The sequence below is a fragment of the Sarcophilus harrisii genome, chromosome 1 (assembly GCF_902635505.1).
Source record: "Sarcophilus harrisii chromosome 1, mSarHar1.11, whole genome shotgun sequence".
Taxonomy (NCBI): Eukaryota; Metazoa; Chordata; class Mammalia; order Dasyuromorphia; family Dasyuridae; genus Sarcophilus; species Sarcophilus harrisii.
Genome location: NC_045426.1, coordinates 184,570,425 through 184,587,564, shown reverse-complemented (window position 1 = coordinate 184,587,564; position 17,140 = coordinate 184,570,425). Strand labels below are relative to the sequence as shown.

The following is a 17,140-nucleotide window of genomic DNA, read 5'->3' as shown; positions in this document are numbered from 1 at the left end:
TCATTTGCTGAAGTTCCTTCCTTACTTTAACGCCAAATGCTGCATCATTTTCCTCAGAGAACCTATCTTGATCCTCCTTTCTAGGGATGATCTGTTGGTTAATTTTACTAAGCTGCTTTTTTTTCTCTATTTAAAAAAAATCTTTTAATATATGAGATGGTTTCATGGGTGGGGTAGAGGGAAGTCAAATGTAATAAAAAACAAAAGATAATAAAAATAAAATTTAAAAATAGAGAAAAAACATTAGCATTGAGTTATAATTAACATATGAGACAATTCATATACAACAGTAATATAAAAGTACTGTGTTAGGGTCTGTCTTTTGTTTTGTAGAATAGCCATGTTTCCTCATTATGCCAGATACAGGTCCTGTCTTCTGATACTGCTCATCTTCCGGTGCTCCCTGGACCAGATATAAATCAATTAATCTTCCAGCTTGATTTCATGTATAAGCTCTGGTGATTGGCCAGTGCTTTCATGGGGGGAAAAAAAAGCAAGGAGCCTGAATGCTTCTACATCTCTCCCTCCCCTGAACTCTTTCTGTTCTTATGGAATAGTATTATACAATTAAGCATTTGATTATTCCCTGACTGTCTCAGAGATGATAGTTTTTGGTTTTGTTTTTTCTTCAGCTGAACATTCCCCACTAGGAAACAGGGATTATGTCATACACTTGTAGCCTGTTATACTGGCATATTTCCCTTAGAACAATGCATGGGTTCTGTTCTCTTTCAGTAGAATACATGCCGTGGCCCATTGCTAAGAGACAGCCACCCTCAGCAATCCCTAACTGATCCACTTGTCCCCATAATTGGAGAACTACATCAAAGACACTTGGCCAAATAGTCTGATGAAATTTCCCCCATCAGTAGGTTATAAAAGCTGTAGAAAGGTTCTTCCCTTGTTCTCTTTTAGATAGCCTCAAGCTAACAAAATTTCAGAAAGAAAAGGATAGAATGTTTCTATTAGTCTTATAGCCTCTTAGGGATTCAGAGGAAGAACGTTCCTTTTACTCTGTGGCAAATGATCTTTGATGCAATCTCTCTTTTCAAAGAGATCAATAGACTAATCAGTGATTGCTGGGATGCCCATGTCCTTTGGCAAGAGACTTGTGCACATGCCTAGATTTCTAATACTCTGTACTTCCAAAACACAATTCACTAAAGTTATACATTGGGCTCCTTGAAATTATAGGGTTTCCCAACTATATCTGATTTACTGCTATAACTCCTCAGCTCCTACTTAGTACACTATTTTACATTTACATGTTTAAGAAATATTTAACTAAATTGAACTAAATTAAATGGACTTGCATATTCTAGTCTGGTTAACTTCATACTACCTGATTTCTCAATTAAAAATTACAACTTAAATCCTTAACTTTTCTCTAGGGAAATTTTCTAGGGATTGTATGTATCTTTATGGTGAACATTTTATTGATAGTCAATCATAAAGATTATAGCTTTTATTCATCAAGCTAAAAACAAACAAACAAAAAAGCCTAAAAATACTAAACTAAAAAAAAAAGATTTAGATGAACTTTTATTAATTCAAAACTAAACTTTACTTCAAAAATACAAACATGAATAATGAAATAAAAATACTGATTTTTTTCTTCTGATTTTTTTTTTTGTTAACATTAAGTTGTGCTCACACCTAGCATATCTTTTCCTCACGTCTATGCAGTTGCACTCATGTTTTGGTCTATCTTTATATATGTATATGCTATTGCTCCAGTTCCAATGAATGCAAAAGGCTCCTTAACACAGGAATTATTTAAGAATTATCTTTGTAGCCCAGGCACCTAGTACTGAGTTTAGAAAGTGATAAATAGACAATAATTGACCAATTAAAATATTTCAGATAGAAAAAATATCCACTGTAACTTCCTTACTCTATTATTTTTTTTTTTTGCAATCACAAACTGATCCCAAGATCTCTGAACTAAAAACTGCACCAACGATGATTTTATTCAATTTATATGGGCTTTCTGCACATATCAGTTTGATCTACATTACCCTAAAGCATGAAGACTACAGTAGCTTTAGACTGCTATTATTTCCTGTTCCACAAATGCATTTCAAAATAAGATTCAGAAGCAAGCAGAGTATATTCAGCTGTCTAACAGATCTTTGGCTCTTTCCCTGCGCTCTTTTTTGTACAATAGGAATCTTTATATTTGAGGTAAATAAATCTTACTATGAGAAGTCTCTTATTTACAAAGTCCTTACACACAGTGTTACTGTAAAATCCTTCAAAATCTAGCTTCCCATACTCCCCAAAAGAGTGACTCCCCAGGGGGAGGGTGAAGAACTACCTAAAAAGAGCAGCTGCCCGTGTAATTCCAACTCTACAATTCTTTGTCCTTTCTTTTCTTTTTCTTCCTTAGTCTTAGCCCTGACAGGCAATTGGAGCTGTTTGGGGGAGGGAGATGCTTCTCAAATCCACCATTTAGTCCCTTCTAGCAGAACCTCTTCTTCTTTGTCCTACTAGATAGAGCCCTCACTACCAGCATTCACTCTTCTGGACTATGATGGTGGTTTCATCTCCAGAAAGATATGTGTTTTCCAATTGTAATACAGAATGCATTTTACTTGTTAACTTGTTAGCCCCATGAAGACAAGGTATTGTATCTTACTTACCTGTGTACCTCAATCAGTACCTACCATTGTGCAATGAACATAAAAGTTATTCGATCAAAATAAAGATTTGTTGGCTTGGAGCCTAACCATCTTTTACAACATAATTTCTATGAGAAAATGAATTTTGAGCTGCAAACTGATTGAAAATTGAACTTCTGAATATTAGTCATTTAAAAAGTGGAGGCTATATGTATTACCAGTTTTATGAAAGTATTCTACTCTCCTATTTATTCAGCACTTTTTGATCTTGATTTTAAAATGACTCAAGGAGAAATTGAAGGAAAAAGAGGAAGATTTGTATGAAGTGATACCTAGTGAAATGAACAGAACCAGAATAGTAGAAATAAAGTTTAAAAATGAAAAAAAAAAAAAAAACCACTAAAAGGAAACATACTCTCTATGTAATTGAAAAACTAGAGATGGTCCAGATCACAGATAATGAAAAATTATCTTCCCTCTGCCAGAGACATGTGAGACTACAGGAGTACTGTCTGATGCTGTTATTATATTTGGTGTTTTCATTTAATTGGGTCTATACAACACACACACACACACACACACACACACACACACTTACACAGGGCAGATTCATTTTGAAGGAAATGGAGAAAACTGTTTTTCACCAAAAGATGACTGTAATATAAAGACCAAAGGTATCAACATATTTAGTTATTTTGAACTGCTAGGATTACACCATGATGGATAAGTAAAGCAAAAGGCTATACTTACTTGGTCGATTCTGTACTTTTTCTATTAATGTAACATTGATCAGCTCAACAAACACAGATTCTGACTTTTCTGGTTCATCATCATCCAAAATAGGAATACTAATTGTTGCCTCACTCGTGTTAACTCTAAAAATAGCAAACCCAGAAACAGGTATATAGTCCCTTCCTTGAGTTGCTCTGGCTAAATTAGGTGGAAAAAAAGGTGGTTTTTCCATATCATCCATTGTTGCATAGGTAACCATGACTGTTCCTATAAGACCTTTTAACCGTATTATTGTGAGAATAACATTTTGACTTGCTTCTTCAACTTTGATTGGTCTATTTTCCTCAGAAAAGATGAATATTCCATATGGGTCATCACTGGCCAAAATTATTAATGTAGCATTTGTACGGACTCCTAGGCAGCCATTAGAAACATTTATGATTAAAATGGAAAATGTTTTATCCAGTTCAGGAATTTCATCAGGCAGTATTTCCACAGTTATATTGGCATTCATCTGCCCTATCTCAAAAGTGACATTGCCAGAAGTGAAGGCAAGATCTCCAGATATATCAGAAGGAATGTTCCAATGCAAAATTACTTGAGATAAAGTTCCATGGCTTCTCACAACCTAAAGAATATGAAAAAAAATCCTCATGTCAAAATATATATTGATGTGGAACAAGAACTTTAATAGCTCTAATCCTCCCAGCCTGTTTCTCAGTCACATAAAAATTGCCCAACTCCTGAGACTGTCTTGATTAGCATATCTTAAGACAGACTGCATATCTTAAGACAGACTGATTTCTGGTCCCAGTCATTTTGTTGTCCTCTAGGTCACTCCCTCCATTTTCCTTAACTTCTCCCTAATTCCTCCCCAACTCCTCCCCAATTCTTCCCTTAATCTCTAAACCTCCATCTGACTTACCTCCATTTCTCCCCACTAACTTTAAAAATTGCCACCACCAGAAACAGTTGCTTACTCATGTTTGGTTTAGCCCGTGAGCTGTTTCATGTAATAAATAGCAACCTTTGTGACCGTGATAAATGACTGTCTTGTGAGTTTGTCACAATTAGAATCTCTTTCCCAAAATTACTACTTCATATATCATGCGTAGGAAAATACAAGTATTAGAATGATGAAAGATTTTTCTAATATCAATGTAATGGCAATAGAACACTAAACTTGAGCTTTCAAATCAAGTGTTCTAGTTTTTGATTAAGGTAAAACTTGATATTTCCATCAATTCTAATAAATATTAGAAACAAATTAAATATGATTGACTAAATATAGTTAACTCAAATTATATTTATGATTATCCATGGCATCTTTCTTGTTTTATTAATAGATTCATTATATTTTGAGCCTAACAAATACACACACTTTTCCATATATGAAACAAAGAGGATTATAATGAAAGTATCTCTATTACATACAGCTTGCTTTTAGAAAAGTATATAATTGAGTCAACATGCTACTTTCAAAGTTATCCTGTTTCCTTCCAGATATCCTTCTGTTCTGTTTTGTGTATTTAAAAAACTACTTTAATAACATTCTGAGACATCATACTTTCATTATTTATAATAGTATATAGCTGTACTTCATTTTGAACAATAAATATAGTCCTGAAAAGTCAGCTTTAAAAAATTTCTGTAAATCAAATCATACCTCATTTGCTTTCAATTATGTAGTTATAAATACATTTCAAAAGATACTTTGAGGACTAATAAACCTCATTCTTAAGAATTGAATATTTTGTAAGTCACCCATTGAAAAGAACAAAACTGTTTTAATCAAACAAATTAATGCTACTACTCAATAGAATACCCAAATACAACTATTTCACTGAAACCTTGTTAATACTAAAAACTACAAAGTTTTGATAAACTATAAAGGTATATATAAGATAACAGCACACATACAACACTGTAGTTTACAGAATACTTTTACATTAAGAAGGTACTATAATGCTCATTTTACAATTGAAAATCCTGCTACATGGGGAAATTAAGCTACTTGTATGGAATAATATATCTAGTAAATACTCAGGTCTTCTGATTGTACAATATTATGCCACCTTCCAGGTTTCTTTGGGTACTTGCTCCTTATAATTTAGTCTATAGTTTTATTTGTTTGTCCTTTACCATGTACTGCACTGGATTATTTATTTTGAGAGATCTCTCCTAATCAGATATATAGATAAAATAGTTAAGAACACACAACAACAATTTTAGTTCTTCCTTTGTTATATCTTAACAGTATGGCTTCTATAGAATGTGTATTAGCAGAATAGAAAAACTCCTTTGTATTCATTGCTAAATATAAAAACAAATACTCAAGTCCAAGAGAGATGATTTTCAAATCTACTATATTCCAATACCATCCTTATTGGGAAAAAAATTGAGAATCAAATATCATCTAAAATATTACAAAATAGAATGAAATGAAATTTGCTTGCCTTAAAGGTAACTGAGCTCTGTCCATCTTCAGGTTCAGTTCCACTGACATGTAATGACTCTGGGCTGAACTCAAATACACCATGAGCATCATCTGAAGCTTCAATGGTTACTATAATTTGGGAAGCTATTCCTAAACTGGCTATATGTACCAGTTTTTTAAAAAGAAAAATGCAATGTTAATTAGCATTTTAGCAATAATGTTGGTATTTTTTTAAAAAAATACTTAAAGCATATTTTAATCTTCACAACAATCCTTTCAAGTCAGTGGCTCAAGTATCCCCATTTTATAGATTAGGAAAGAGACTCAGAAAGATTAAGTGATTTGCCTAAGGTCCCATAGCTAGTAAGAGATCAATGAAGAATTTATAAAGTTTCATTTTAATCATGTATTAGTTTTCATCTGCTTGTAAAGAAAAGCAAATTTATCATTATATGAGCTCCACAGCATCACTTTTACAAAAAGGAAGATACAAAGTACATGAAAAAATAAATATATAAAATTGGTGGACTTTTGCTCTCCAAAAGGGAAAATTTTTCAGCATAGTGAATGTGGGAAAGGCCAGACACAATAACTATACTGAGAACATATGTCAAATGGACTTATATCTAGAACAGGATCATCCCTATTTTTTTTCAATACAAATGAAGCACTTTCATTACCATCTTCATAGTAATTATATTCTATCACATTAATATTATTACAAGACAATGCTATTTATCTTCTTTCGCTATTCAAATATTTCACGCCAAAATACCTCCTACTTTTCAAAAAATGGTGCTCAATTTTTAGTGGTCCTCAAATAGTTATTCAGAGAAGTGACATATATGCAAAGGTGATAAAATAAAGATATTGTGTAAAGGACTACAGAAACTTGCAAATATTAAGGAAAAACATGACACGTTATTAGAATATATTCCATTGTGTGAAAAAATGTCTTAAGTTGTATGGGGTCAGCAAAGATAGTATATGAAAACCCTGAATTTGGAAAAATGGATTTCTAAGGAACAGAAAGTTTTCTCTTCAAAGGAGGAGGCAGATTTTTATCTCATATGACAAAAGTATTTTAAATAGAAATTAGCCAATCAGTAAGCACTTATTAAGTTCCTACTACATGTGAGGCACTGTGCTAACTTCCAGGAAGAAAGCAAAAGTACTATTTTGAAATAGTTTCAATTTTTAAAATTTTTTCTTAAGAACAATGGTAAATTTAATATAAACTCTTGATTGAGTTTCTCTTCATTTATTTCTCCTACCCATACTATCAATGAAAAACGATGTTTCTCCATGTAAAGGAAATTTTAACAGAACCCTTAAATTATAAAATACATTCTCATTTTTATTCACCTTAGCAAGGCACTAAGATCATATGAAATTATACAGATTTCAAAATTAATTTATTAATGAAACTTTATTCTAAAAGCCCTATTTCATAGTCATTTATAAATGTGGAACTGAATTCTGAAAATATGAAGAAAAGAAATGATAACAATAGTAATTATTTGTCATGAATCAATTAAAGTAAGACTGTAGGTTTTCAATACCATAGTATTTGAAGGCAGAATTTTATATAGGAAAAACAAAAGAGAGAGGATAGACTAAGATGCTTACCACGCTTGTGGACAGTTGGAAGGAAGAACTCCTCGTTCCCATCACCACTACCACTCCCATCAATTCTAAAGAGTTCAGCAACTTCAAGAAGAGAGGCATAGAAGTGTGCAATTCACATATACATATTTATAGAACAGAGAAGAGATGGAAACATTTACTGCATGTTCAAGAGGAGAAGAGAGCATTATTCATGAAAAGTCCCCAAATGCTTTATTGAAAGGATGTCTTTATTACAAAGAACAGAATATATCATTTCCAATCTCATTAATAAAAAGGGTTGGTAAGTGGGGATGGGAGGGTAGCAGCACATATTTGGCATCAGGTATGGGTGCTGTGGCTAATTAATTCTGCAAACCTTTCTTTTTTTTTCTTATTTATAACAGGATATAGAAGTCCTATCCTAGTACAAATTTAGGTCTTTTCAGGATATTTTATGTTAGAATTCCCTAGTCACAGGAAAGCAAAATTTCTTACATAAACAGATTCCATATTTTACATATCACAGATCTAGCCTCATATAGACCAGCACAAAGTGAAGCAGAAGCTAGAATTAGAAGGTTCACAGCAGAAGAATGGGTTTATATAATTATTGCTTGCATATTGCAACTTTCCCCATAAGAGTTTCAATATATTATGGATCAGCATAAGAAATTAAATGGGAATGGGGGGGGGGGAGGGACAGTTTACAGAAGCTGCAGTATGTATTAAAGGCCAGCAGATGACACAAGAAAAAAGTTTAGAAACTCAGAAATACATAAAATATATGTATAGTATTGTATATCAACCTAAATTTTAAAATAAGACATTGTGAACATCCCATAAAAGAAAAAAAAAAAACTTCTCTGGTATGAAGGGAAGGACAAAAATTTTTACATGTATTTTCCAGATGTTGGAGATATCACACTCTTAATCCCCATGATGTGTAAGGGGTAACTGTACTTTCTACCACCAATCCTGAGCTACATCTTGCCACTGGATCCAAATGACTCAGGAGGAGAAAATGAGCCTAGTGACTTTGTACAGCTCTCCTTCACTTAAATCCAAGTCAGTTGGTTGTTATCTTCAAGAAAGAAGGACAAATAACGATAAAGTGCATGTAAAGTACCAGATCTCCAAGATCTCCCAACTCTTCTACCTCTGCCCCAGTATCACTCCTGCTAGTGACTTGACTGCCCTGAAGGCTTCTTCCTCCTATTACTGAATAGCTCCCAAGAATCTCCAGTTGAGGAAGTGTCAATTCCAGCGCTATTCTCTTCTAGCTTGACTCAGTTTCTAAGCCTCTGGACTCTTCCATTTTGTTCCTATGTGGGTACCTCCTTCTCCCTGCTTTTCATCTCCCTTTTATGTGTGTGTTATCTTTCCCCCATCAGAATATAAACTCAAATCCTAATTTGAGACTTTTTTCTTCTCTTTCTATTCTTATCCCTGAGCACAGTTACCTGACACACAGTAAGCACTTAATAAATGTTTTATTTAACCTAATCCAACCAAAGACAGGAATGGCATGATGGTGGTATACAGGAGGTTAAGGGTGAGCAGGAATATTTCAGCGCACAAAAACTCTGGTACATGCTAAAAATGTAATAGTGCCACATAATTTAAAGACAGAAGAGACCTCATAAACCACAAAATCCAGTTCTCTCATTATGCAACTGAAGAAATGGAGGCTCATGAGGTTTAATGACTTTCTCAAGATCATATAGCTAAGCATTTAGAAGCAACATTTGAACCCTGATCCTTTGATTTCAAAATAAGAGTTACTTCCTCTCTACCACAAAGAGATTATAAAAATCTATGGTACCCTTTTCTTCTTCCTGATAATACATTAGACACCAGAAGTAAAGTAGCCTCCACATCCTGGAGAATATCTTGTTTTTTCTCAAAATCCTAAAAGGGGAAATGGCTTGGCAGATAATAGTCCATGTGGTTCTTTATTCTCAATTTTATCTGAAGCCACAACAGCAAGAGGTGAACCCTAAATCACTTCAGTCCATAAAATGAACTGGAATCTGATTATGAAATGACCTGTAAGATTGATCTATATTTATAGATTGAGCCCCAAGTTCCTTAACAACTAAACAGATCTATGAGGTAATCTTACCTATTAAGTGGCCCTATGTAATGTCCTATAATATATATGCATATATGTACTGTGTATATGTATAGTCATGGGTATATGTGTTTGTAACATTTTTTTTCAAAATCAATAAAAACAGCATTACCAAAGATTTTAAAAAGTTTTGTTATTGTTGCCCCACTCACCCATATAAGAGCCCAAAGTCTCTTCTTACAAATTCTCATACTGAAAAGGTAATAAAGTATGTTTGCATAAATGCTCACAGAGATAGTAAATATGGTGCTCTTACAACATGCTATCACGTATTAAATTCTTTAAGGAAAAGAAGTAGATAATCAAAATTGCTGGTAGTATCATTATTGCAATTAGATAATACTTTTTTTTTTTGGTTTTAGATAAGCATTTAAGTACTTTGTTTTATTAAAAGGAGATAATTTAACAAATACCATAGGCAAGCACTGGCCTGGCAATCATTTGTATGTCTCATCATCTTAGGATTAGCTTCAGCATGGAAATACTCATCACCAGAAAGGTGATCAATGAATGATGCCTTTTTCTTTTTAGCCACAGTAAACTTATGCAGACTACCCATAAAGACAAAAAGATGCTGAAATTTAATTCACAAGAGAGTGTATCCACAATAACAAAGTCAGAGATTCTTGAATTAAGCAAAATATAGCCACTATTTTTAATTTTTTTCTTTCTTAAATAAAAAATATTATCAGAAAAATAACCAAGTTACATCGGGGGGGGAGGGGGGAGAGGAGAAGGAAGGAAGACAACAACCCTTGAAAAATGCAAAGCAGATCTTTTATATATTGCTTTTTTAGACATATAACTAGAAATTTTTGTGAAAAGGGTAAGTGACACTAAAATTTCCCTAAAGGAGAATTTGAGGTATGAGAAGTAAACACTATTTGATAGCTTCCTATTTTAACTAATTATTGCTACCAACTAGATTCTATACTTAGTCTTTTCTAGGCTGCAGGAGCAATTTGTTGCTATCATCTAAATACTTGTTCCTTGAGGCAAAATCCCATTTGCCCTACCCTAGTTATGTCTCTCTTGCCTTACACATTGGCCTTCTATCATTTATTTACTGTATACAAATTTCTCAAAATTGTAGCTGCCATTTTTCTTGCTCTTAATTGCATTGTCTTTTCCTTCAAATGTAGGACATCAAGAATACTGTGAGAAAACTCTCCTTGAAGAAAGAACAATATATTTCTCCCCACTTTCCTACTTTTTATGAGTACACATTAACATGTTTCTTTCCAATATACTGCTTTTACTTGAAATAAAGGTCAATTATAATATTAATTTTATTTTTTGTTTAGATAATTTTTTTTCTATAATCCACGTAATTTTTAACAAAATCATAATTTTCCCATTTGCATATATACATACATCTGAAGAGAGAGAGATAAACAAAAGTTGTTACCCAATAGCATTTCCTGTCTATATAGACATGAACTATGCTATTTCATATATCATGTAAGGAGTTATTGTGGAAGTCATGATAAAATCAAGATGTCCTACTCCCCACATCAAGAAACTTTTTGTGAGTTTGGTTACTTACATGTACATATTTCCCTACCACTTCTGTTCCCTACCAGGACAAATGATGTGGTGACCTGGTTTGCAGACATAGATTGAAAGATAATGCTATGTACATTGAATTCCCAATCCCTATATTTATGCACACCTGCATTTTTGATTTCCTTCACAAGCTAATTGTACAATAATTCAGAGTCTGATTCTTTTTGTACAGGAAAATAATGTTTTGGTCATGTATACTTATTGTGTATCTAAGTTATATTTTAATATATTTAACATCTACTGGTCATCCTGCCATTTAGGGGAGGGGGTGGGGGGGGGTAAGAGGTGAAAAATTGGAACAAGAGGTTTGGCAATTGTTAATGCTGTAAAGTTACCCATGTATATATCCTGTAAATAAAAGGCTATTAAATAAAAAAAAAAAAAAAAAAAGAAAGATAATGCTATGAATTACCTTCAAACTCTGCTGACTCAGTGCAATTACACTTTCATATTCGCATTTCCCTCAGGTCAGCAGTGATACAAAAAGATCTGGCACAATAGCTAATGGAGTCTTAGTATAATGTACTTGATAAAGATTTTTCTATCCAAAGCATTCTATTTTTTCAAAAGAAATATAAAAAGTCTGGCATCATAAATTATTATTAGTCCATATCTTAACATACAATCATGGTTTCTTTAAAAGTAGTTTTTAATTTTAAACTTATGTTTTAGATAGGAAGACTTATGGTTTTTAAGTAGCAAGATAAGTTACAAATTAGAAATTTTAATCTAAATTTCTTTTTTTTTTTTTTTTTAATCTAAATTTCTTAAACTATTCTTCAGTCAATCCAGGATTTAGACTCCTTTCAAAGACAAATGAATTCACCAAAGACTCTTGAAGAAATGTGTAACTGTGTTTAATTTAAAGTAATTAGCCACTTTAGGAAGATTTATATATTGCCTTAATAGCTTTATGATCTTGTGACTTTTAAAAAAAAGAAATTTTTGAAGAATAATCCTTACCTCCTTCCTCTGAGTTTAACAATTCAACTCTAAAAGATTTCTCCAATTCAGGAATAGAATTATCTGTGATGTTAACAGTAATATATTTGTATCTTTCCCCTGGCTGAAATTCTAAGGTTCCTGAAGTATCCTGAAATACAAATACAAAAACAAAAAACATACATTTATCCTTTGATTTATATTCATTGCTTTTATGATTTTGAGCAAATTAAAATTTTTGCTATTCCCAAAATTGCTACTGATGCTGCAACATATAACCTAAAGTATGAGAATAAAATGGAAGGCTTACAAAATAAGAATGATAGAGCTCAGAACAAATTTTAAATAAATGTCCTCTGGTCAAGTCAGAGTGGAAGGATTTTCATTTTCAATGTTCTCTTATTACAAGAGAATATTCAAAGTCACAAAGGAATACTCAACAAGAGACTTTGATAAGCTATTAAATAATTAAAGTTAAGAGCTGCAAGACATTCTTTTCACCAAAGACATTTAAAAATAAGGCATTTAGAAACACATTTACTCACCATTTGGTTATATTATTAATGACATTTTTATTATTAAATTTTTTCAAGAAAAAAGAGCAATCTATTTTATTTACAATCATCCCAGCACTCCATCTATTGTGGATATTCATTTAGAGAAAGGGTTACTGTTTCTTCAGAGTATCATGCTCATTATGAAAAAAATAGAGTAGCATGCTAATCTTTGTTCTGAAATTTTAATGATGCAGTTTGAACTTGACTCTTTCTTAAAGAAAATTAATACATCGGTAAAGCTAGGTGGCACAGTAGATAGAGCACAGCCCTGGAGTCAGGAGGACCCAAGTTCAAATTTGGCCTCAGACATTTAAAACGTCCTAGCTGTGTGACCCTGGGCAAGTCACTTAACCCAATTGCCTTAGCAATAAAAAAAAAAAAAGGAAAGAAAGAAAATTAATATATCTTCTTTAGTCATATGAAAAAAAGCTCTAAATCACTATTGATTAGAGAAATGTAAATTAAAACAACACTGAAGTACTATCTTACACCTCTCAGATTGGCTAAAATGACAGGAAAGGATAATGATAAAATTTGGAGGGGATGTAGAAAAACTGGGACACTAATGCATTGTTGGTGGAGTTGTAAAATGATCTAACCATTCTGGAGAACAATCTGGAACTATACCCAAAGGGCTATCAAACTGTGCCTACCCTTTGATCCAGCAGTGTTTCTATTGGGCTTATATCCCAAGTAGATCTTAAAGAAAGGAAAAGGATCCACATGTGCAAAAACATTTGTAGCAATCCTTTTTGTGATGGCAAAGAATTGAAAAAATAAGTAGATGCCAAACAACTGGGGAATGGCTGAATAAATTGCGGTATAAAGAGATAATGAAATATTATTGTTCTATAAAAAATAACAAATAAGCTGATTTTAGAAAGGCCTGGAAAGATAAACGAATGCTGAGCAAAACAAGCAGAACCAGGAATACATTGTACATAATAACAGCAAGAATGTGCAATGATCAACTATGAAAGACTTGATTCTTTTCAGTGGTTCTCTGACACAAAGCAATCCCAACAGACTTTAGGCAGAAAATGCCATCTGCATGCAGAAAAAAGAACTGTGGAGATCGAATGTAGATCAACACATGCTATGTTCATTTCTTTTTTTTTCTGTTTTTTTCTCTCCCATTATTTTTCCCGCTTGCTCTGATCTCTCTCTCCCAATATGACACATAAAGCAACGTGTATTTAAAAGAAATAAAATTTTAAAAAGAAAATTAATATATCTGAAAGGAATGTTTACTTGACTGCTTAAATGTTAACTTTATGATAAACTCTCAGCTCATTCCACTTTGCATCTGCTGTTCTCTCTGGTTTCATGATATTAGAGTGAGGAAGTACAAATCTCTTCCCAAAGGTAGTAACCTAAGCGTGAAAAACAAAAGAAAGGAAGGAACACAAAACAGTTTCTGCCTTTAAGAAGCTTACCTATAAATGGAGGAAACAACATGTGTAAATAAATCTGGATGGATAGACCAAAAACAGACTGAGTAAAAAGAAGATAAGTAAAGACTCAAATGGATAAAGGACTTATAAAGACTTCCAAAGAAGATGGTATCTGAACCAAGCCTTGAACAAAGCCAAGGATTCAAAGGCACAGAATTAGAAGGGACAGAAGGAATTACAAGAATATTAAAGAAGTCATATTAATGGACAAGACAATGGGAAATCAGGCATTCATTTTGAAGGGAAGAAAATGTAAAATATTTAAAAATTAAAAGAAAGTTATAAAGAAAGTAAATATATAAAAGAACTTAGGATTACTAAGAAACAAGGTTAAGATTGATCAAGCAGTTTCTATTGCCAGTTTTCTTGTACTTCAGATAGAGGTGCTATCAACAATGTGTGTGTAGTTAGCTGATGGGAGCCTTTGTCATGAACTTTTGAAACAACAGGACACATAAAACAGCTCTGTCAATGGAGAAAAGAGCCTAGGAATAATCAGTGTATAATAGTTTTATACCAATGCTCTTCTATTTCTTTTTTTAGTAAGGGCCAAGATCACAACAACTGAAAAACAGCTTCAAATTTCTCTTTCCCAAATAGAATAAATGATATAAAGGAAGTACTTTGTTGATGACAAAAAAAAATTCAAAAGGATAGGATGGTTGGTCTTTATATTAATCAGGGTTCTGAAGCCATTCAAAGTTGTTTGTTTTTATAATGTTCTCTTCGTAGTATAAGGACAAGGCTAAGCAACAAGTAGCTAGGTAAGTAGCAAGATATGTTACATTTTGCATTCTATTTTACCTCCCCATCTACTTACCTGATAATCATCAGGACTAAATGCTGTCAGTGAAACTGTTCTGTATTCCACCATCACCTTTCCCAGAAGGCCTTGTGCACGAACAACCAACAATTTCACTTCTCCATCTTCCTCCTTCACAGTTATATGAGGGATACTTGTTGTAGGCAAAGTCATCTTATCATCAGGCTGAGGAGGCATTCCCAGAGAGAACTGAAGTAAGCCTAACAAACACACACACAAAAAAACAACATTTTCATCTTCACAAATGTCATATTCATTTTAAATGAAAATCTGTGTTTTCATCCATTAGCTAGAGGAAAGTATTTAGGGCAGCAAGGTAGATAAAGCACTGGAACAGGAATCAAGAAATCTTTATTCAGACATTTAATTAGTTGTATGATTCTGGGCAAATCCCTTAATTGCTTCTAGCTTTAGTTTTCATACGAAATGAGGATAATAATATAGCATACTACCTTATGGCATTGTGATGGAAATAAAATGAGACAATATTTGTAAGGTCCTTTAAAAATCATAACACACGATACACATTAGCTACTACTACTACTACCACTATTATCACCACAACTACTTTACCACTTCTGCTATTACTATTATTACTAAAGTATAGTAGGCAGCTAGATGGTACAGTGTGTCAGTTCCAGAGTCAGGAAGAAATGAGTTCAAATCCGACCTCAGACACTTACTAGCTGTGTAATCCCTGAGTAAGTCACTTAATCCTGTTTGCCTTAGTTCCTCATCTATAAAATGAGCTGCAGAAGGAAATAACAAACCATTGCATAAAGAGTCAGACATGATTGAAAACATGACTGAACAACTTCTACCACCATTACTGCTACTGCCACTATCCCAACCACAACACCACTACTATTAATTTTCAGTGATTTTTCAGTCATCTCTGACTCTTTGTGACCCCTTTGGGGATTTTCTTGGTCAATACCCTGCAATGGTTTTCTATTTCCTTCTCCAGCTCATTTTACAGATAAGGAAACTGAGGAAACAGGATGAAGTGACTTGCCCGAAGGCACACAGTTATTAAGTGTCTGAAGTCAGATTTGAACTCAGGAAAATGAGTCTTCCTGATCTCAGGACCAGTGCTCTCTAGCACCCAGCTGCCCTGCTGCTGCTGCTACTACTACTACTATTTACTACTATTACAATTACTACTACTACTATTACTACCACCACCACCACCACCATTACTATTTCTATATTTCTATTACTACTACTGCTGCTACTACTATTACTAGTGCTACTGCTACTCCTGCTATTACTAGTGGTATTACTTCCACTAAAGTGCTATCTCAAATAAGAAGGATTAGACTTGTTTTACTTGGTCCCAGAGGGCAAAATTAGGCGCAATGAGTAAAAGTTTAAAAGAAACAAATTTAGCCTTGAGATGAATAAAATTTCTGATAAACAAAGCTATCTACCAATGGAATGGGCTACCTCAAGAAGCAGTCGGATCCCCTTTACTGATTTTTAAGCAAAGACTGAACATACATAATCAGTTATGTTGTAGGAAAGAGTAAGATGAAGCCAGACAAAAATTGTTAAATTTTCATTGTGAATATTTCTATTTTGGAAATCAACAAATACCACAAATTGGGGCCCAATTTATTGTTTTGATAATGTTAAGACAATGTAATGCAGAAGATGTTAATAATGCAGATTAAACTTTAAAATGTGTCTTGCCTATATCTTTTTTTTTCCTTTCTGGAAAGCCTTAGCCAAGCTGGTCCTCAAATAACAAATGTACAGTGAAAACCTTTCCACTTTCATAGGATCACCTAGAATTTACTCACTCTTGTCATTGTTTTCAATAACCCAGGATCATTTCTCCAACATAATAACATAATGACTTGAGGAGAGTATTAGTGGAATTTCATTTTGAACAAAGTATACAATTCATCTTCAACATAAATAGTAGGATGAGATAGCTTCTCTATGTGTTGTTTTCCCTTTAGAATATGAAGTCCTGGATAGTAGAGCCTGAATTACTTTTCTATTTAGTCTAATGCTTCATTCATTCATCTTTTCCCAAAAAAACTTTTCCCCGAAAAGCAAAATTCTATTAATTCTAATTTGAATCTGTTTAAAAACAAGAATGTCTGAATTTAAGTCAAATTGATGTTTACTTAAATTTACAATTACAATCACTATCAGACTATCTAAGATCAAATTACTCAAATCCAAAAAATTCAGATAATCAAAAAGTATTTGGAATTTGTTTTTGGCTCTTATTACATGAGAAGGCAACACATTTTATTTT

At 33.1% G+C, this 17,140-nt stretch overlaps 1 protein-coding gene across 1 annotated transcript in view; it reads right to left on the bottom strand.

The window, feature by feature from the left end:
• ADGRV1 (adhesion G protein-coupled receptor V1) overlaps positions 1-17,140 on the bottom strand; it is a 668,591-nt gene that overhangs the window by 564,008 nt on the left and 87,443 nt on the right. Inside the window, exons 24-28 of the mRNA XM_031938764.1 lie at positions 14,869-15,071; positions 12,059-12,188; positions 7,420-7,500; positions 5,810-5,949; positions 3,372-3,981 (exon numbers count right to left, since the gene is read on the bottom strand). Of these exons, the coding sequence (XP_031794624.1) occupies positions 3,372-3,981; positions 5,810-5,949; positions 7,420-7,500; positions 12,059-12,188; positions 14,869-15,071 (1,164 nt within the window). The remainder of the gene's footprint in view (positions 1-3,371; positions 3,982-5,809; positions 5,950-7,419; positions 7,501-12,058; positions 12,189-14,868; positions 15,072-17,140) is intronic.